Below are 22093 nucleotides of genomic sequence, written 5' to 3'. Positions count from 1 at the left end.
ATTTCTGCCTTCATTTCGTTATGTACCCAGTAGTCATTCAGGAGCAGGTTGTTCAGTTTCCATGTAGTTGAGTGGTTTTGATTGAGTTTCTTAGTCCTGAGTTCTAGTTTGATTGCACTGTGGTCTGAGAGTTTGTTATAATTTCTGTTCTTGTACATTTGCTGAGGAGTGCTTTACTTCTAATTACGTGGTCAATTTTGGAGTAAGTACCATGTGGTGCTGAGAAGAATGTATATTCTGTTGATTTGGGGTGGAGAGTTCTATAGATGTCTATTACGTCTGCTTGCTGCAGAGATGAGTTCAATTCCTGGATATCCTTGTTAACTTTCTGTCTTGTTGATCTGTCTAATGTTGACAGTGGAGTGTTGAAGTCTCCCATTATTATTGTATTGGAGTCTAAGTCTCTTTGTAAGTCTCTAAGGACTTGCTTTATGAATCTGGGTGCTCCTGTATTGGGTGCATATATATTTAGGATAGTTAGCTCTTCCTGTGAATTGATCCCTTTACCATTATGTAATGGCCTTCTTTGTCTCTTTTGATCTTTGATGGTTTAAAGTCTGTTTTATCAGAGACTAGTATTGCAACCCCCGCTTTTTTTTGTTCTCCATTTGCTTGGTAAATCTTCCTCCATCCCTTTATTTTGAGCCTATGTATGTCTCTGCGTGTGAGATGGGTCTCCTGAATACAGCAGACTGATGGGTCTTGACTCTTTATCCAGTTTGCCAGTCTGTGTCTTTTAATTGGAGCATTTAGTCCATTTACGTTTAAGGTTAAGATTGTTATGTGTGAACTTGATCCTGCCATTATCATATTAACTGGTTATTTTGCTCGTTAGTTGATGCAGTTTCTTCCTAGCATCAATGGTCTTTACATTTTGGCATGTTTTTGCAATGGCTGGTACCGGTTGTTCCTTTCCATGTTTAGTGCTTCCTTCAGGGTCTTTTGTAAGGCAGGCCTAGTGGTGACAAAATCTCTAAGCATTTGCTTATCTGTAAAGGATTTTATTTCTCCTTCACTTATGAAACTTAGTTTGGCTGGATATGAAATTCTGGGTTGAAAATTCTTTTCTTTAAGAATGTTGAATATTGGCCCCCACTCTCTTCTGGCTTGGAGAGTTTCTGCTGAGAGATCTGCTGTTAGTCTGATGGGCTTCTCTTTGTGGGTAACCCGACCTTTCTCTCTGGCTGCCCTTAAGATTTTTTCCTTCATTTCAACTTTGGTGAATCTGGCAATTATGTGTCTTGGAGTTGCTCTTCTCGAGGAGTATCTTTGTGGCGTTCTCTGTATTTCCTGGATTTGAATGTTGGCCTGCCCTACTAGGCTGGGGAAGTTCTCCTGGATGATATCCTGAAGAGTGTTTTCCAACTTGGTTCCATTTTCCCCCTCACTTTCAGGCACCCCAATCAGACGTAGATTTGGTCTTTTTACATAATCCCATACTTCTTGCAGGCTTTGTTCATTTCTTTTTCTTCTTTTTTCTTTTGGTTTCTCTTCTCGCTTCATTTCATTCATTTGATCCTCAATCGCAGATACTCTTTCTTCCAGTTGATCGAGTCGGTTACTGAAGCTTGTGCATTTGTCACGTATGTCTCGTGTCATGGTTTTCATCTCTTTCATTTCGTTTATGACCTTCTCTGCATTAATTACTCTAGCCATCAATTCTTCCACTTTTTTTTCAAGATTTTTAGTTTCTTTGCACTGGGTACGTAATTCCTCCTTTAGCTCTGAGAAATTTGATGGACTGAAGCCTTCTTCTCTCATCTCCTCAAAGTCATTCTCCGTCCAGCTTTGATCCGTTGCTGGCGATGAGCTGCGCTCCTTTACCGGGGGAGATGCGCTCTTATTTTTTGAATTTCCAGCTTTTCTGCCCTGCTTTTTCCCCATCTTTGTGGTTTTATCTGCCTCTGGTCTTTGATGATGGTGATGTACTGATGGGGTTTTGGTGTAGGTGTCCTTCCTGTTTGATAGTTTTCCTTCTAACAGTCAGGACCCTCAGCTGTAGGTCTGTTGGAGATTGCCTGAGGTCCACTCCAGACCCTGTTTGCCTGGGTATCAGCAGCAGAGGCTGCAGAAGACAGAATATTTCTGAACAGCGAGTGTACCTGTCTGATTCTTGCTTTGGAAGCTTCCTCTCAGGGTTGTACTCCACCCTGTGAGGTGTGGGGTGTCAGACTGCCCCTAGTGGGGGATGTCTCCCAGTTAGGCTACTTGGGGGTCAGGGACCCACTTGAGCAGGGAGTCTGTCCCTTCTCAGATCTCAACCTCCGTGTTGGGAGATCCACTGCTCTCTTCAAAGCTGTCAGACAGAGTCGTTTGCATCTGCTGAGGTTTCGGCTGTGTTTGTTATTGTTTACTGTGCCCTGTCCTCAGAGGTGGAGTCTACAGAGACAGGCAGGTTTCCTTGAGCTGCTGTGAGCTCCACCCAGTTCGAGCTTCCCAGCAGCTTTGTTTACCTACTTAAGCCTCAGCAATGGCGGGCGCCCCTCCCCCAGCCTCGCTGCTGCCTTGCCGGTAGATCACAGACTGCTGCGCTAGCAATGAGGGAGGCTCCGTGGGTGTGGGACCCTCCCGGCCAGGTGTGGGATATGATCTCCTGGTGTGCCTGTTTGCTTAAAGCGCAGTATTGGGGTGGGAGTTACCCGATTTTCCAGGTGTTGTGTGTCTCAGTTCCCCTGGCTAGGAAAAGGGATTCCCTTCCCCCTTGCGCTTCCCAGGTGAGGCAATGCCTCGCCCTGCTTCAGCTCTGGCTGATCGGGCTGCAGCAGCTGACCAGCACCAATCGTCTGGCACTCCCCAGTGAGATGAACCCAGTACCTCAGTTGAAAATGCAGAAATCACCGGTCTTCTGTTTCGCTCGCTCTGGGAGTTGGAGACTGGAGCTGTTCCTATTCGGCCATCTTGCTCCGCCCCTGTTCTTTTTTTTTTTTACTGTCACTTTTTTTTTTTACTGTCACTATTGTATACAAAAATGAAAGTTAGATGACGACTATCTGTATGAAATATGATTTTACATATAGTGATCGAATTCATTTGAGTTTAACTAAGGTGTAATAAAATAAATCTCTTTACTACAAATGGTTTCCCTGCCCCTGTATAGACTACTTTAATATAAACCAAGCAGAATATGTCTTGAATCTAAATTAATTATTGTGAAATTAATCAGGTAAGTCATTATTTCGCATAACAAAAAAAATAATCATATTGTACACTTGGTACAAATGAGTGAATGTATTGTACAGTACCATCCATGTACTTCCTTTGACCAGTTCAATTAATAGTGGTTATTCATTTCTGAAACAATGCTGCTTAAATAATTAAACTGAAATTACTATAGGTAGTTAGGCAGTGCTAGGATGAGGTAACTAATCGGTGTATAATATTTACATGGACAGTTACCCTGTTTAACTAGAATGTATGACTAAATATGATTACCAAAACTGAAAACTTAGAAACTTCTTTTTTTGACACAAATATGAAAATATTTTCCTTCTATTGATTTTGCACTAGTTATAATGCACTGGGCCTTACACATTAAGTTAGATCATCTCTTTTGATACTCTAACAAACCCTGTGACACAAAGTCATTTAACTACTTCAGCTAAAATAGAATTTTGATTCAGAATGTCAGGCTTAACATACTCACTTTCCCTAACACACAATATCTTATTGAAATGAAGTCAGGCTTAACATACTCACTTTCCCTAACACACAATATCTTATTGAAATGAAGTATATACACTTATCTATTTAAGTACATCATTCCATGTGTATTTAGATTCAACATAGTGCTAGAAAAACTGAAGGGTTATATTAGTGAATCAGACATATTTTTGGAACTTGGTAATCATACAATTCTTATGTTATTTGAAACATTTCCCTTTTAATTTTCTATTTGCTTAGCATCTAATCAGTCATTTGGTACTGCCATCTAAATTCTTTTTTAATGCTCTACCCCTTCTGCATAGCCAGAAGTCCCACATGTATCTGTCACTTGACTTCATTTATTTTGACTGTGGTACCCAATGTAAATGACTTTGGGTCAAATATCAGTCTTTTCCTCAAAACCTTCCCTCTGACTACATCAACAAGAATCAGTTTTCATTTCAGGCAATCAATAAGTCATAATTTATATAATCAACAATAATTGTTCAAAATAATGAGAAATATCATTTAAATAGTATCAGAATTTTAGAGATTCGAAACTGAACTAAGCAAGAAAAGTAATGAAAGTACAAGCCTGTTATGAAGCAAACATAAAAAAGACTTACAAATAAAAATTAAATTGGAATATCAAAAACATAAAATTCCACCAAAACTAGTGATTTCAACAGAGTATCAATAAAAATCTTGATGAGTATACCCAGAGTAATTAAGTCTCTTGGCTACTGAAAATAAAAAGCAGTTAAGGAGTATTTCTACCTTGCATAAAGAGGTGACTATTTAATTTCTAAATTTTGATTAAAATAAACTGATATTCAAATGCATAGTGCTTTGAAATAGAAATGTATTCGTTGTGTTACAGTTTCATGGCCCTGATTATAATATAAAAAGTCATATTATACTTAATTTTCTTTCTTTTTTTTTTTTTCCTTCTTTTATTTGTTGGGGGACGGAGTTTCACTCTTGTTGCCCAGGCTGGAGTGCAATGGCGAGATCTCGGCTCACCACAACCTCTGCCTCCTGGTTTAAGTGATTCTCCTGCCTGAGCCTCTCAAGTAGCTGGGATTACAGGCATGAGCCACCAGGCTTGGAAAATTTTGTGTTTTTAGTAGAGATGGTGTTTCTCCATGTTGGCTGGTCTTGAACTCCCGACCTCCAGGTGATCCGTCCGCCCAGCCTCCCAAAGTGCTGGGATTACAGGCGTGAGTCACCGTGTCCGCCGTTATGCTTGATTTTTTTCGTAAAATTTGAGAATCTAGGTTTGATATTTCTGTTTAATATTTAATTCATTTAATATTTTTATTAATTATATTTTTTCTAAAATTTCTATACAGTTATTTTTTGTAATCCAGTTGGCCAATTATGAGTCTCTTTTTCTTCCATAAGTATAGTCTTATATTTGCTATTTGATCATTGTGATGTCTTTATATATGTGTATATTTGCTACACATAGAAAGTATACATATATACACACACAAACATGTATAATAGTGTGTCTGCATATATGCGTGTGTGTATATATATATATGTAGACAAGTTTTTAAGAGTATAGTGACTATGTGTTGATATACTACTATATTTGCTCTACAGCATCTATTTCATTGAGAGTTTATATTCCCTAAAATAGCATCTTATATATAGAGAGTCTTTGAAGCTTGGGATAAGGTTAATTCATTCAGAAAGAATTTATTTTCCTTTATTCCAAGCATTTAGAGTCACTAAAACCCAGTATGGTTTGAAAATAAATGTTTAATTAAAGGATTTTATTGCCTCACAGGTGGTATGGATTCTAGCCCCAATATCATGAGTGAGAATTACAGAGACTTGTTACCTTTTTCTTCTTTCATTTAATTCAGAGCCAGGACCAAGAGAGGAAAATATCTCCAGGAGCTCTTTTTCTGAGGTGGGCTTTTTCTAGTTCACCCACTGAGAGTATTGCTCTTTGGGAGTTTCCGTAGGAGGATTTCCACATTTGATCTTTCACACATACTTTGCCATTGCCTCCAGGGCTTTTTTACCCACCCCCAGACAGATCTAACTGTACACTTTCTTTTTATTCATGTTTTTTGATAAATTCTGTTGCTGTTCTGCTACCTCATATAGTTTTAAATATATTATTCAGAAGTTTTAGTAGGGCTACTTGAGGAAGGATTTCAGAAATATCTAAACCATCATATTCTGAGCTTTCTCTTATGCTCAAGAAAACCTTTGTTTAATATTGATATTCTTGAGAATATGCATTCATCCAACAAATGTTTGTTGAGTGACTATATGTAGATACATGAGTGAACAAAAGATAAATATCTTTGCCTTGATGGAGCTTGCATCCCAATGGATAGAAAACATAATATACAATAAGTGCAATAAACAAATCAATAACTTAGATGGCAACACAAACCTTGGAGATAGCTACAGAGAAGGATGAAAAAGCTAGAAGGAGCAGATTAAACCATTGCATAGAGTAGTCACGGTGATCTCATTAGGATTGTGAGATTTGGGCAAAGATTTAAAGTTAGTAAGAAAGATGAGATAAACGTATGGTTTCCTTGGTTATTGGGCTGGACATGAAATCTGGATAATCTCTTCTTCCTTGATCTGTGGATGGCTCCATAGCCCTAGCATTTGTCCTATGTTGCCTGCTGAGAAGGGGAGGATGGGGTAAATGTGGGAGCAATAGATAGTAAGAGGGGATCTCTGACACCAAATATTGCCCTTCTTCATCTTCCCTGTTTTGCAGTGAGTAACCATATTCTGATAATTTCCATGACTAATTTTATAAATATATTATTTTAGTAAGTTCTTTGATTGGAAGTCTCTGAGGCATATTCAAAATGTAATTTTTTAATTCATATTTCTCTAGATTTCCTCAGATTTGTCTATAACTATTTTCCAAATCACACATTTGTAACATTAGAATAAATGTGGCCTGGCGCGGTGGCTCAAGCCTGTAATCCCAGCACTTTGGGAGGCCGAGACGGGTGGATCACAAGGTCAGGAGATCGAGACCATCCTGGCTAACACGGTGAAACCCCGTCTCTACTAAAAAATACAAAACAACAACAACAACAACAAAAAAAAAACTAGCCGGGCGAGGTGGCGGGCGCCTGTAGTCCCAGCTACTCGGGAGGCTGAGGCAGGAGAATGGCGTGAACCCGGGAGGCCGAGCTTGCAGTGAGCTAAGATCCGGCCACTGCACTCCAGCCTGGGTGACAGAGCGAGACTCTGTCTCAAAATAAAATAAAATAAAATAAAATAAAATAAAATAAAATAGAATACATGTACATTTATTTTTTCTTATGCCAAGTGACAGGTAGTTAATATACAGAGGGTATTTTATGTATAGTATTCATTCTTTAGGAGAACAACCTCTTTAAATGTGCCATAGAATTCAGAAGGCATTGTATAATTGGAAATTAATCAAACTTGATTCTTCTCAGATGCCCTTATATTTAAGAATTTGCTTTACAGGGCTATAAATGCTATCTATATTTATCTGCGAATAAATATACATTTTTACTAATAAAGAGATAGTGTTTAATATTGGGTAAAGTATTGATGTTTACACGGTATTCGCACTGGTATGGACCATTACAGAGATAGTAAATGTAAAGCCCTTTCTAACCAAGTTCTTTCTTAACATTTTTAAAGCAAAATATATATATTTGGAAGGAGAATATATTCAGAAAAAATTCTCAAAAGGGAAAATAAAGTTCAAACATAAAATTAATTGGTACTATTATTTTATACTTTTCTTCCTCTAGTAGTCTATCTTTACAAGGAGAGGCATTCACTCAGCTAATGGATGTCATGCTCAAAGCTGCCTCACGTTTGTCCATCCTGAGATATATTCCTGTTCCAAACCTGTTTTGGTATGTTAGGCTAGTAGACTGAGGTTTATCTTAAAATAAGAGAACGTCCTTTAATAACCTCTCTAATCATTAGTTTCTATTTAAACTGAGACCTTCACTATCCCAGTGCTGATGCTAATAGCCAGTAGGGAATTATTATTCTTTTCATAACTTCTTCTGTCTGACTTTAGAATTAGAATAAAATGGTTTTATTAGACTTGGGACTATTTCTGGGCATATGATAAACAATAGAAAGAAAAGGAACAATGCCTGATTGTTTAATTTCTGTGAATCCTTCTGATCTTCTTCTTTTCATTTGCCTTAATATAATATCAAGTTTGTTCTTTTCATAATGATCTAATGCTTTCAGGTCTTTCGAGTCTGAGTCTTGATAAGGGTCTTTAAAATATTACTTTTAACTACAAATTCCACTACATTTTGTAAACATAAATGAATATGACTTTGAGATAATAATAAATAAAATTTGGTCTATGTAGTTCATGATTAAATCTTTTCGTTTAAAAATGTGTTATAATTCTGCAGATCATCGTAGGTTATTTGTCATTTTCTATATAAGGGAGGAGGAAAGGGTATGCAAATAACATTTATCTTGACAGCATAAGTTCTTCAAAATGGAAAACATGATCAGAGGCTGAATGAGTAAAATTAGGAACAACAATGAGGGTGGCGAGTAATTGCATGATTCTGTTTCTAGTCCAAAATAGTAATATTAATATTTAAATGTTCTTATTTAAGTGTGAAGATACAATTTTTTTTGAGGCGGAGTCTCGTTGTGTCGCTCAGGTGGGAGTGCAGTGGCACGAGCTCAGCTCACTGCAACCTCCGCCTCCTGGGTTCAAGCTATTCTGCCTCAGCCTGCCAATTAGCTGGGATTGCAGGTGCCCACCGTCAAGCCCAACTAGTTTTTGTACTTTTAGTAGAGACGGGGTTTCGCCATGTTGGCCAGGTGGTCTCAAACTCCTGAGGCAGGTGATCCGCCCGCCTGGGCCTCCCAAAGTGCTGGGATTACAGGCGTCAGCCACCGTGCCTGACCAGAAGATACAATTTTTATATGTATTTAAATTCAACCTCTTTACCTAGGTCAGAAAGGTTTGCTTTATTGTCTTCATTGAGATGAACATTTGCTATGATTATCATAAAGACCAGAGACAATGATTCAAGTAGCCAATTCTCCCTCTAGGGAATGAGACTGCGTCATAGATTTTGCAACAATGGTTTGGCTTTTCCAATTTTGGCTTGACTTCAACACAAAGAAAAATTCCTGGGGCCTTCTTCCTCTTTGTTGTTATATATACATCTCTGTGATCTACAAAGGGTTTGACTTTCAAGAATTAGAGTAGTACAGGTCTGATAGTTAAAAATAATGGATTTCTTTAGTACATGTTTAAGTGCATTATTTCCTTATCTATAACAATTGCTAGCAGCTTCTATGCCTTTCTTTATATCCTTGAGGATTGACTAAAAGAAGTTACATAGTTTCTACTATCATATGTTTTGATAGAGGAGTTCCTCTTACTTTTAAGAGAAAAATCTGTGAGAAAATGTTTCACATAATTCTACACATACATTATACTTTTACATTGTAAGATAATTTTAATATCATTTTCTGCTGTAAAAAAAGAATTACCATAAATTTTTATTTCAACAAAATAAATGATTGACAACAGTAGAATAACCTTTAAATTTTTTACTATAAACTTCGAGGTAGCTATGACATGAGGAGAAAAAAATAGGCTATCCTCATAATTATGCCAGCAAAAGTATTGAATCCCACTTCATTTATCTTGAAGTACTTTTTCCATTGTATGTTGATGTTTATTTTTTGCTAGTGGTAAATTATATTTAACAATTGTTACCATGTTCTTATTTTAGCCATAATTTTTAAAGAATTATGCTATGCTCTAGTTTCTTTATTATTTTGGTAACATCAGTAATCTTTATTATGTTGATATATGCTCTTTTATGCCAGAAAACAAACAGGAATGCCTTCAAGTGATCTAAAAACTTGTTTTTAATAGTTTATATACTTTATAAAATTATGAGAAAGTTATATATGTGTCTTTATATTTAGGTTACTACTGCTGTGTTTAAAGTTTTCAGAATTAAATATTGATATGTTTCAGAATTCATACAGTAGAAAATAATTTGAAATACTAATTTTAATTTATATATTGCCAATTGATTTAAGTATTTACATCATGTTGATAATTTAAAATGTTATGTAGATCAAGGGATTTTTATTTTAATACATCGATAGTTACAAAGTTATAATAGAGTTCACCTTCAAATGTATCTCGGCCTTAGAGTGACTTTACAAGTTTGAAAGACTAATGATAGTAACATTGATTTATTGTAATAATATGATATTATGTTGTACTATGTACCAGGCAACATGCTAAATACTTTATATGACCCATGTGGTTTATATAAGGCTTAAAGTAAGGACTCTTAATTAATTTTTCCATTTTAAAGATGAAAAATTTGAAGCTCAGAGGGATCATGTCATTTATCTAAGGTGGCATAGAAAGTAGTGGACTAGGTTCAAAGTGGGCCAATGTGTCCTCAAAGCCCTTGCTTTTAACTCCTACTGTAATTGTAATCAGTAGAGTGTTGGTACAGCCCAAGATACAGGTTCTGGAGAGCCAATTTTCAAATATTTATCAATATTGTGAGTTTGTTATTAAACTGTCAGAAATTTGAAATGAGCTATGGTGGAAATATTTAAACCTTGGAACTCAGCAAATGCTACAGACCAAGGTTTCTTCCATATTCCCCTTTCCTTCCTGCCTCGTATAGTATGCTAGCATATCAGTGCCTTTACTGCCAAAGTCTTGTGTTTGCAATGTTACATGTATTATGTTAAAGATATAAATAATGGGCGTAATTTTTTAAATATTGTGTTAAGTACTGTCTATAAACTGGAATCTATTAAGAAACTTACCATTAATAGTTATTGAATTAAATAACATTAACTTTTGTTGATAAAATATCTAAGATAATTTATTAAAGACAAGAATGTGTGAAATGAACTATCTCTCTTCTTTTCAGTGATAGTGGAAAGTGGAAATATAATTTCTTTTGTGGGTTATATTAATTCTGGATGTTGTAACATTTATAGAAGTATTATAGGATTTGTGAAACTACAATCAAATAAAGTGGTAAGTTTTCAACTTATGTATTCTTTTTAATCAATTAATCTACTCTAAAGAATAAAGAGTGTTGGACACCTTTTCATGTACTTACTAGACATTTATTTGTGTTAGTTTGTGAAATTTCTGTTCAATTTTTTGAAATTGTTTACTTTTGGTTTATTTAGTCTTAAGATATAAGAATATAAGTTGTAAGATATATTGATTTGTAAGATATACAAATGATCAATGAACACGGTAAAATATGCTTTACATTCTTATTCATCAGAGAAATGCAAATTAAAACCACAGCCAAGTACTATGACAAACATATCAGATTAGCTAAGATGCACTTAATCATTTGACTTAATTCCACTCTAGATAGTTTCTCCAGAAAAGTGAAAACATATGTCTACACAAAGACTTACATGAATTCTAGGGCTGGGCATAGTGGCTCACACCTGTAATCCCAGCACTTTGGGAGGCCGAGGTGGGCAGATTAAGAGGTCAAGACATCGAGATCATCCTGGTCAACATGGTAAAACCCCATCTTTACTTAAAAATACAAAAATTATCTGGGCATGGTGATGCATGCCTGTAGTCCCAGCTGCTCGGAAGGCTGAGGCAGGAGAATCACTGAACCTGGGAGGTGGAGGTTGCAGTGAGCTGAGATTGTGCCACTACATTCCAGCCTGGCAACAGAGCAAGACTGTGTCTCAAAACAACAACAACAACAACAACAACAACAACAAACTTGTATGAATTCTTACAAACTAAAAACTGGAAGTAATCCACATGTCCACTGACAGTTGAATGAATAGAGATGTTACAGTGTATTTATACTATAAAATGCCACATAGCAGTAAAAATAATCATGGATACTTGTAAGAATCTCAAACATATTACGTTGGGCCAAAATGCCAAACCTGAATGAGTACATTCTATATAATTTCATTTTTATGAAGTTCTAGAAGAGGCACAAATATGTAATGTGTGATAGAAAAATCAGAACTAATCATTAGTTGTTCAGGGAGTCTTCAAAGGAATTCAATTAAATATGTAAACTAACTTGAATTCTGCTGCACTGGTCATATTCAGTGTAAAGATTTGCCATGTATATAGGTACAAATATTCAAGTTATATTGGATTTGACTCCAGGATACTTAGTAAAGGCTTTTGCCTCTTCCAAGTTCTTGTCACTCTTCTACCTGAGGACTACATTCTCTTTTATATATCTTAGTGGTCATCAACTCCTAGCAAATCTCCCGGCAAAGGTAATTTGAGGTCTCAACATTTTCTCCAGAACCATTCATATTGAACATCCTGTAGGCCCTTCTCCACAAGGTCTCTTATTTGAATCAAAATTCTAGTTCCCTGAGTCAAACTCATTTTCCATGTTTCTTTTGTACTTAAACAGAAAAGACAGGGAATAATCCCTCCTTTTTCACTTAATACCATCAGTTCTGGCCCTGAAATTTTCTGCTTATTTTACTTCTCCCCTGTGGGTTCAACAAGAGTGCCTTGTGACTAGGGCTGATGTAACAAATGGTAGTTAACAAAACATCTTAAATGAAACTATGAAACATCTTAAATGAAACTATCATAAAATGATATCCTAGATCCTTGAAAAGTGGAATTAGTTCATTATTTCCTAAACATCTTTGTGGATTCTAAATGAAAATGCTTTCAATTACCTTAGATATGCCTACGTTATCTATGAGTTTACTATTTCTCTAATATAATTGAAACACCTATGTAAGTAAATTTTTATCTAATTTGAATACAGTTGCTAATTTATTTTAAATATCATATCGTTAAACGGTTTAGAGTGAGTTTCTGATAAAACCAATACTGATTCATTGTATGGTTAAGCATCAATAATATATTTTTTTTTAACAGAAAAGATCTCACAAACTTGTTTATATGGGTCAACTTAAGGAGAAGGAGTCCTTTGGTGAGATTAGCGTCCTTCTTCAAGTTCCTTTCACATGCACAATCATTACTGAAAAAGAGGTGGAGATGGCAATCATTGAAGATAAGGACCTATTTGGTAAGTGCATAAATATCTTTTAACTGTTATACCATTTTATTGGATGAGTTTTTTAAAAGAGTAGAGATATTTCACAGACAAATTGGGATACTCAAGTCTGTGTGTTTGTATGTTATGTATAAAGACAACATACAGTAGCTATACTATAATATATTCTGAATTAATTGTGTGGTGTTAGAATATATTAGCAATATTTCAAAAGACTTTGTTTTTAAATTACTAAAATCTCTCTGCCAATTCCCAGGTTATCATTAATAGCAACGCTCCCTTTTCTGGGACATCTTCTGGCTTTCGTCTCTAAGGTTATTGCTTTTATGTTTTTGGTTCAGGTCAAGTCTGTAACATCCTCAATGTTTAATTAAGATCAAGCATATATGAAAATCTAAGACTGCTAGTGTATAAGACTTTATCTAAAATTTTAGAGTTCTACTAATAATAACAGAATAATAATAAAGCCACCTGTGTTCGGCCCTCCAAATACTATAAATACTCAAATTGGAAATGCAATTGAATATGAAGGAGAAATTAATAGAAGCTAATAAGTTATAACATAATAGAATATTAAAGAAAATTGTAGGTATGTACAATAAAACTGGGAATAAAGGATGAAGAAGAGAAATGTGTAGACATTACCATGGGTGAGAGATAAGCTTCAACAAGCTAAATTGAAAGATGTTCATGATAAACCATATAAGATTTGACTGAATACTGCTATCCTGAATTTCAATTATGTTTTATGTCTCTGACATGATTTGGATGTTTGTCCTTTCCAAATTTCATGTTGAAACGTCATCCTCAATGTTGGAGCTGCAGCCTAATGGGAGGTTTTTGTATCACGGGGATGGATCCCTGATGAATGGCTTAATGTCCTCCCTGGGTAATGAGTGAGTTCTCACTCTATTAGTTCATGAAAGAGCTGCCTCTTTAAAAGAGTCTGGCATCTTTCTCTTGCTCATTCTCTCACCATGTGACACACCTGCTCCTCTTCCATCTTCCACCATGAATAAAATCTTCCTGAATATTTTCATGAATAAAGTCCTCACCAGAAGCCAAGCAGATGTTGTTGCCATACTTGTAGACCCTGTCAAATTTTGAGCCAAATAAACGTATTTTCTTTATAAATTACCAGACTCAGGTATTCATTAACAATGACACAAAACTGACTAATGCAGACATGGGACATTGCTATAAAGATACATGAAAATGGGAAGCAGCTTTGGAACTGGGTAGCAAGCAGAGATTAGAAGAGTTTGAAAGTCTCAGAAGAAGACAGCAGATGAATGAAAGTTTAAAACTTCTTAGCACTTGCTAAATGGTTGTGAACAAAATACTGATAGAAATCTGGATGGTGAAGGCCAGGCTTATGAGGCCTTAGATGGAAATGAGGAATCTATTGGAAAATGGAGTAAAGTGTATCTTTGTTATGCCCTAGCAAAAATCTTGGCTGCATTGTGTCCATGCCCTAAAGATTTGTGGCAGGTTAAACTTAAGAGTGGTGACCTAGGGTATCTGGTGGAAGAAATATCTAAGCAGCAAAACATTCAAGAAGTAGTGTGGCTGCATCCAACAACCTGCAATCATATACGAGCATAAAAGATGACTTAACGTTGGAACTTATAATTAAAAAGGAAACAGAGCATAAAAATTGAAAAATTCACACCCTAGCTATGTGGAAGAGAAGGAAAGTGCATTTTCTAGAGAGGAATTTAAATGCACTATGGAGCAGCAACTTGCTAGAGAGATTAGCTGGACTAAAAGGGAGAGAAGTGCCAATAGTCAAGATAATGGGAGAAAGTCCTCAAAGGCATTTCAGAAATCTTGAAGACAGCTCCTCCCATCACAGGCCTAGATGCCTAGTAGGAAAGAATGGTTTGGGGAGCCAGGCCAAGGATACTGCTGCCCTATGCCACCTCAGGATACTGCTCTCAGAATTCAAGCAGATCCAGCCTGGGCTCTTTGTCCTAGATACAGCATGGGCTACTGCTCCAGAGAGTATAAGCTGTAAGCCTTTTGTGGCTTCCACATGGAGTTGGGTCTGCAGGTATACAAAATGCAAGAGTGAAGGATGCTTGCTATATTCTACCTAGATTACAGAGAATGTATCAGAAAGCCTACGTACCCAGAGAGAACGTCCCTGCAGGGGCAGAGGCCTCACAGAGAGCCTCTACAAGAGAAGTGCCAAAAGGAAATTTGGGATTGGAGCTACCACACAAAGTCCCCCATCAGGGCACTGCCTAGTGAGTTGTAAGCAGTGGGCTGCCACCCTCCAGACCTGAGAATGGTAGAGCCATGGGCAGCTTGCAGTGTGAGCCTGGAAAAGCTACAGGCATTTAACTCCAACCCATGAAAGAAGCCACGTGGGCTGCATCCAGCAAAGCTGCAGGGGTGGAGCTGCCCAAGGCCTTGGAAACTCACCCCTTGCACCAGTGTACCCAGAATTAGAGTCAACAGAGATGATTTTGGAGGTTTAAAATTTTAATACCTGCTTTTCTGGGTTTCAGACATGCATGGGGAATGTTCCCTCTATCTTTTGTCTTATTTCTGTCTTGGAATAGGAATGTTTACCTGATTCCTTTAGCACCATTGTATCTTGGAAATTAATAACTTGTTTTCAGTCTTACAGGCTCATAGGTGGAAAGAATGTGTCTTGAGTCTCACATGGAACTTTGGACTTTGGACTTTTGAGCTGATGCTAGAATGAGTTAAGACCATGGGACTGTTGGGAAAGGGTGATTTTATATTGCAAAGTGAGAAGAACATGAGATATTGGAGGCCAGGAACAGAATGATATAGTTTAGATGTCTGTCCCCTCCAAATCTCAGGTTGAAGAGTGATCCTCAATGTTAGAGATGGGGACTGGTGAGGGGTGTTTTTGTTATTGGAGCAGATCCCTAATAAAGGGCTTGGCATCATCTTCATGGTAAAGAGTGAATTGTTGTTCTGTGAGTTCACATGAGAGCTGGTTGTTTAAAGAGGACTAGCAGCTCCTTTTCTCTCTCTTGCTCCCTCTCTTGCCCTGTGACATGCCTGCTCCTTCTCTACCTTCCGCCATGAACAAGATTCCTGAGGCCTCATCAGTAGCCAAGAAGATACTGGTGCTGCCATGCTTGTATAACTTGCAGAACTATCAGCCAAATAAACCTCTTTCCTCATTCCATTATAGCAATGCAAAGGAATACCCAGCCTTGGGTATTCCTTTATAGCAATGCAAAACTTACTAATACAGTCTCTTACAAAATGTGTTACCAGTACTTGCATAACACTAACTCAAAATGAAAAAAAAAAATTCAAATTCATATATCTAATTTTAAAAGTTGTAAATCTGAAATGGCGTTTGTTAATTTTATTTTCTTCTGTGGCATTCAAATACAACCTCCCTCAAGATAAACATTGCTTAAAAATAATTACTAACCATCAATTAAAATTATAATATTCTCACTTAATATAAGCTGTTTTTCTTTTCCTATATTAATGATGTTAACTGGTGCAAGGCAAATACACTGTGGACTCTTTTATGTAAATCAACATTTCACACATTGTATTTTTCAAATTTCTTCAGAAAAACAGAGCCAATAGGATATATATAAATATACAAGAGGAAATCTATTATGGGGATTGGGTAATATGATTGTAGAGGACACAAAGTCCTATGATATGCTTTCAGCAAGCTGGAGAATCAGGAAAGCCAGTGTTATAATTTGGGTTGTGTCTGAAAGTCTGAGAACCAAGGGAACTGAGGGTGTGAGGCTTGAAAACTGGAGAGGGCAGACAGGAGGCAGTTGTATTAAGTCCTGGACTCTGAAGGCCAGAGAACCAGGAATGCTAGTATTCAAGTACTGGAGAAGATGGCCATCTTAGCTCAAGAAGAGATAGACAGAATTCCTCTGCCTTTTTAAACTGTTCAGGCTCGCAATGGATTAGGTGTTATCTGTCTGCATTGGTGTTGGTGGATTTTCCTTACTTCGTCTCTACTGATTCAAATGCTAATCTGTCTAAAAAACACCCTCAAAAACACATCTGGAAATGTTTTACCAGCTATCTGGGCATCCCTGATCCCAGTCAAGGTGGCACATAAAATTAATTGTCACATACAAAAGTGTTTCAGTCACTTAATAGAATCCCTTTGTCATCTGGCAGCCTAACATTCAAACACTTGGTATTGTATGGAATTTAGTAATGTTTGTGTGTGTACTATTTATATTTTAAATTCATTCCATAGTCTGTTCATTTGAGAGTGATGTTCTAAAGCTGCTGACATGGTGTGTACCTAATTAAACATTCTCTAAATAGAAATGTGCTTGAGGACTAGATTTTGCTTTCTTTTCAAAATTTACAAGGAAATAAAATACTGTGTTTATTTCAAAAAACATTTTATTTCTACATTCTAATATTTCATATTCTATTTCAAGATAGTTAAAGGTATGCTTTAAGGGCTAGATAATTCTAATGAAAAATTAATGGTTAATTTTGCTGAAATAATTTTCACACATGAAGAACAATGATATTAATATGCATTTAATCTGCTATATCCTGTCTGCATCTGCTTTGTTTATTTTTTGACATATAGATCCACCTCTATGAAATAGCATAGGATAGGACTCAAGAAAAAGTAAAATGAGTGTTAAAAATATCAAGTTGAAGACAAATGAAAATGCTGTGCTAGAAAACTCAGCGTGAGCAAACTCCATGTTACGTCATCTTGCTATCAAGTGTCATTATTAGCTGTTATATTACATAGGTGTTAGGAATAATCTAAATTTGAGAAGGTCCACTAAAAATAAATAAAAATAAATAAAATCATTATGTTCCAATAGAATCCTGCATTATAAGTTGGTTATGTTGCCTTCACTTTCTAATTTTTCAAGAATTATTAATTATAGCAATGTGTTTAGAACTATAAAGGTATTACTGTCCGTTGGGTTTCCGTACTGAAAAAATAAATTAATGCTTATCTTTCTCTAGGCATATGGGTTATACTCTCTATTTGATCTCATATAAATCATGTAAAGATCCAGTTCCCCTAGAATGAATCAACAATATTTCGTAAATACCCAAAGAGAACAATTCGCTCACTATACCTGTACTTCAGGATAGGTAGAATAGAATCTAGAGAATATTAAAGACTTCATAAATGTTAAATGCTCTACCAAGGAATTACATATGTAACTGTCTATATATAAAATACAGTAAGATGTATGCAGTAGTTAGTTTTGTAATATTTACAAGGACTTGAGGAGTGATATCAAAATTATATCAAAATTTTAAAATTTTGTTCATTTTGGTGGTTAACGTTTGGAAGTTAGGAAATATCTTTTTTTAATCTATATGCATACTTCTCAGACATTGCCTTGAACATCTAAATAAGAATGAGAATAGCATTATTAAGCTTAAGAAAATATAAATTTCCTCTGTTTTTCACATGCTACTGAGAATGTAGTTTTTATCTGATTGTTATTTTTATAAAGTTAACATATCTTTGTCCAGATGCAGAGCTTATTACTCAAGTCATTCAAGGTAAAGATAATTGCAAGGCAATATAACTATTTTAATTTTACTGATGTCTGAAATTCTCATTCCACCATTAAAACAAGTGTACTACTTTTGTAAAGAGAAAAAATTGCTTTTTATCTATAAAATGAATTACTGCTGTTTTTCATTATATCTCATTCAACAACTTATGATTGAAAAATACGGGATAGCTAATGTACTTAACTTGCCGTACCCAAAAGGAAAATTTCAATTCCAAGGTGTTATTGGTATAAACTATCTGAAAGTTTCTGCTTGTTTTTAAAAAGGAAGAATGCCCAAAGACTATCTCTCATAATGCTTAATACAAAGCATAGGAGGTCAGATTTTTTACTGCAGATATATCTGTTAAGCATTTCAGGGGCAATAAATATATTCGGATTCAAAAACTTCTTCCCAACACATCAGTATTTCACCTTAATGACAAGAAAAGTTATAGCCAAGATTCTCCTTGTTAAATTAACAAAGCTAATCAAAAGGATTTAAGCTCTTGAACATTTTGCCACAGGGAATACACTACTCTTTCCCCTTTTGCATTTTTGCATTGTGATTTAAAATTTTGATATATACAATTCCAAGTTCAAAATAAGATGGGACACTTATTTTTAAATCAGATAAAAATACTTAAAAGTATCTACTCCTCTTATACTTTTATTAATTACTAATACATATTAAATTTTAAAAGTGCAAGTTACAAATTTGAGTGAAATGTTTTTTAGGAAAAAAATAATATTTTATTTGCAAAGCAGAATGAAATGTTAATATCTTTAATGATACTTGAGCTCTTAGAAATCAGTAACAAGGAGACTAACATTACAAGAGAAGTGAAAATAAAATCAGAGGAAAATGAAATAATGCAAATGATTTACAAGGCTATGTGAAGATAATATAGCTTACCAGTAATAGATGAAAAAACAATTTCACTATAAATTACATTATCAATGCTTACAAATATTGATATCTAATGTTCGTATAGTTTTAGGAAGTGGGAAATCCTCAAATACTGGGAAAATTTACTCCAAATGCTCCAAAATTCTCATTCACTACATAGGAAATCTTTAGCTAATATGTCATCCCCCAAGAAACTACTTATGTATCAATTGGTTTATAAAGTAATAGATGGCAGGGAGGTAGAATTAGAAAGAAAAAAAAAGACACTTAAGTAAAAATACAAGATTTCACAAAATTCTGTGTTCCTTGAATTCTTGAAAAATAACATTATTTAAATGAATCAGTTTTATATTTACCCTGTGATAAGTGAACATTATAAATGTATGCACTTCATACTTGTGGAAGCACTGAGATGAAACCCTTTTAATTCCACTATCCTGGCTTCTTTGTTTAAGAATGTCTCTCATTCCATTTCCTGAGATTGAGTCCAGTGACAACCATGAAAACAATTATATGCTTACTTAAAATCTACTTCAATGACACTCTTTAGGTTGCTTTTCAAAAATGAGCTTTCTCAGTCAGGGTTTTCTGATCTACAAGGAATGTTCACTGCAATGCATGTGAGGAGTCTCCACACATCATGAAGACCATATTTTGGTTTTGGTGAAGATGATGGTAGAAACAGTGGCACAGGCTCCCTCTTTCAGTCATTACAATCATATTGCCAAGGGACTGAAGAATGCTTGAATGAGAATACTGCAAGAGGTCATTCAGTGACAATGAGGTTTTGCAATACCAGATGTGTTTATCCAAGTTCAGGAAGAAGTGTTAGCTATTGTACACACTGCCCCTTGTTCATCCAACAGGCAGTCCAAGGCAACTTGATTATCTACAAAAAAAATTAGCAAGCGAGTTTAGAAAAGTTTGTTGGGCACCTATAGCCTTTGCAGTAAACTTAGCTATAGTAGCTAATGCTTGAGATAGAGTTTTAATCATAACCTTATTTCCATTTGTGCCAAGCCAATAAAGTTACATTCTACCAAAGATGCCCATTTAGAGGAATTTACACCATTTTGTCTACTCCATGGTATGTCATGGATGGCAGTTTTTAGTAATGGAATCTTTAAGGACTCAGAAAAGACCAGGCAGCCATCCAAACCCTCTGTGAGTCCATGCCTAACATTAAATTTATATCCTTTTAGATACCAATTTTGTTTTTCCAAGTCAGATACACATAACATTGCTTATTAAATAGGTTATTATAGGTGATTTGACTTGCATCAATCTTATGGAGTTCATTCAAATTGCATGTTCTAACATTTTCTTTTTTTATTGTACTTTAAGTTCTGGGGTACATATACAGAACGTGCACGTTTGTTACATACATAGACACGTCCCATGGTGGTGTGCTGCACCCATCAACCCATCATTTATATTAGGTATTTCTCCTAATGCTATCCCCCCTCTATCCCCCAACCCCGCAACAGGCCCTGGTGTGTGATGTGCCCCTCCCTGTGTCCATGTGTTCTCATTGTTCAACTCCCACTTCTGAGTGAGAACATGAAGTGTCTGGTTTTCTGTTCTTGTGTTAGTTTACTGAGAATGATGGTTTCCAGCGTCATCCATGTCCCTGCAAAGGACATGAACTCATCTTTTTTATGGCCACATAGTATTCCATGGTGTATATGTGCCACATTTTCTTTATCAAGTCTATCAATTGGGTTGGTTCCCAGTCTTTGCTATTGTGAACAGTGCCACAATAAACATACACATGCATGTGTCTTTATAGTAGAATGATTTATCATCCTTTGGGTATATACCCAGTAATGGAATTGCTGGGTCAAATGGTATTTCTGGTTACAGATCCTTGAGGAATCACCACACTGTCTCCCACAATGGTTGAACTAATTTACACTCCCACCTACAGTGTAAAAGTGTTCGTATTTCTCCAGATCCTCTCCAGCATCTGTTGCTTCCTAACTTTTTAATGATCACCATTCTAACTGGCATGAGATGGTATCTTATTGTGCTTTTGATTTGCATTTCTCTAATGACCAGTGATGATGAGATTTTTTTCATATGTTTGTTGGCTGCATAAATGTCTTCTTTTGTGAAGTGTCTGTTCATACTTTTCACCCACTTTTTGATGGGGTTGTTTTTTTTTTTTTTTTTTTTTTTCTTGTGAATTTGTTTAAGTTCCTTGTGGATTTCTGTATATTAGCCCTTTGTCAGATGGATAGATTGCAAAAATTTTTTCCCATTCTGTAGGTTGCCTGTTCACTCTGATGATAGTTTGTTTTGCTGTTCAGAAGCTCTTTAATTTAATTAGATCCCATTTGTCAATTTTGGCTTTTGTTGCCATTGCTTTTCATGTTTTATTCATGAAGTCTTTGCCCATGCCTATGTCCTGAATGGTATTGCCTAGGAAATTTGGGGTTTGTGTGTTTTTTTAAACAAATGAAAAGTTTTGGACAAATCTTTGACAACCATTTGCTGGCTCAAATGCTTTTGTTGTTTTCTAAGCTGTTTCTCAACATATTGTTTTATTCCATTAGTTATTTTATAGATGTATTAGACTCTTTTGTTAATGAGAAAACTAGCTAAACATTTTGAATGTCTTGCTGACATTTAAAATTAATTTTTACTTGGAGAGATTATCTCATAAAATATTGTATATCACATATATTTATAAGTTTCTATATGTGTGTGTTATATATATGTATATACACACACACCTAATGTGTGGAAAAGATGACATTACTCAGAATATAATGTTGACCTTGATATTTTAGCCTGACGGTATGTATTTGACCACTCATAAACTTTGTAAAGTTTTTGTTTGTTTTGTAAGAAGAAGTTAATGTTTTTGCTTGAGTTAGGCTTTTAGATATTTTTTTTCTCTAACAAAGGTATTAAACTGTTTTACTTTTTAATTCTTTCAAATCAAATTATCTTTTTATTTTCATTTT

The 22093-nt window shown here is 35.5% G+C and overlaps 1 protein-coding gene across 1 annotated transcript in view; it reads left to right on the top strand.

Moving 5' to 3' along the window:
• The window catches only part of CNBD1 (cyclic nucleotide binding domain containing 1), a 594524-nt gene that overhangs the window by 476665 nt on the left and 95766 nt on the right, over positions 1-22093 (top strand). Inside the window, exons 9-10 of the mRNA XM_050801223.1 lie at positions 10578-10687; positions 12557-12707. Coding sequence (XP_050657180.1) covers positions 10578-10687; positions 12557-12707 — 261 coding nt within the window. The remainder of the gene's footprint in view (positions 1-10577; positions 10688-12556; positions 12708-22093) is intronic.

Source organism: Macaca thibetana, chromosome 8, assembly GCF_024542745.1.
Source record: "Macaca thibetana thibetana isolate TM-01 chromosome 8, ASM2454274v1, whole genome shotgun sequence".
Lineage (NCBI taxonomy): Eukaryota > Metazoa > Chordata > Mammalia > Primates > Cercopithecidae > Macaca > Macaca thibetana.
This window is presented reverse-complemented; position numbering and strand designations above follow the sequence as displayed.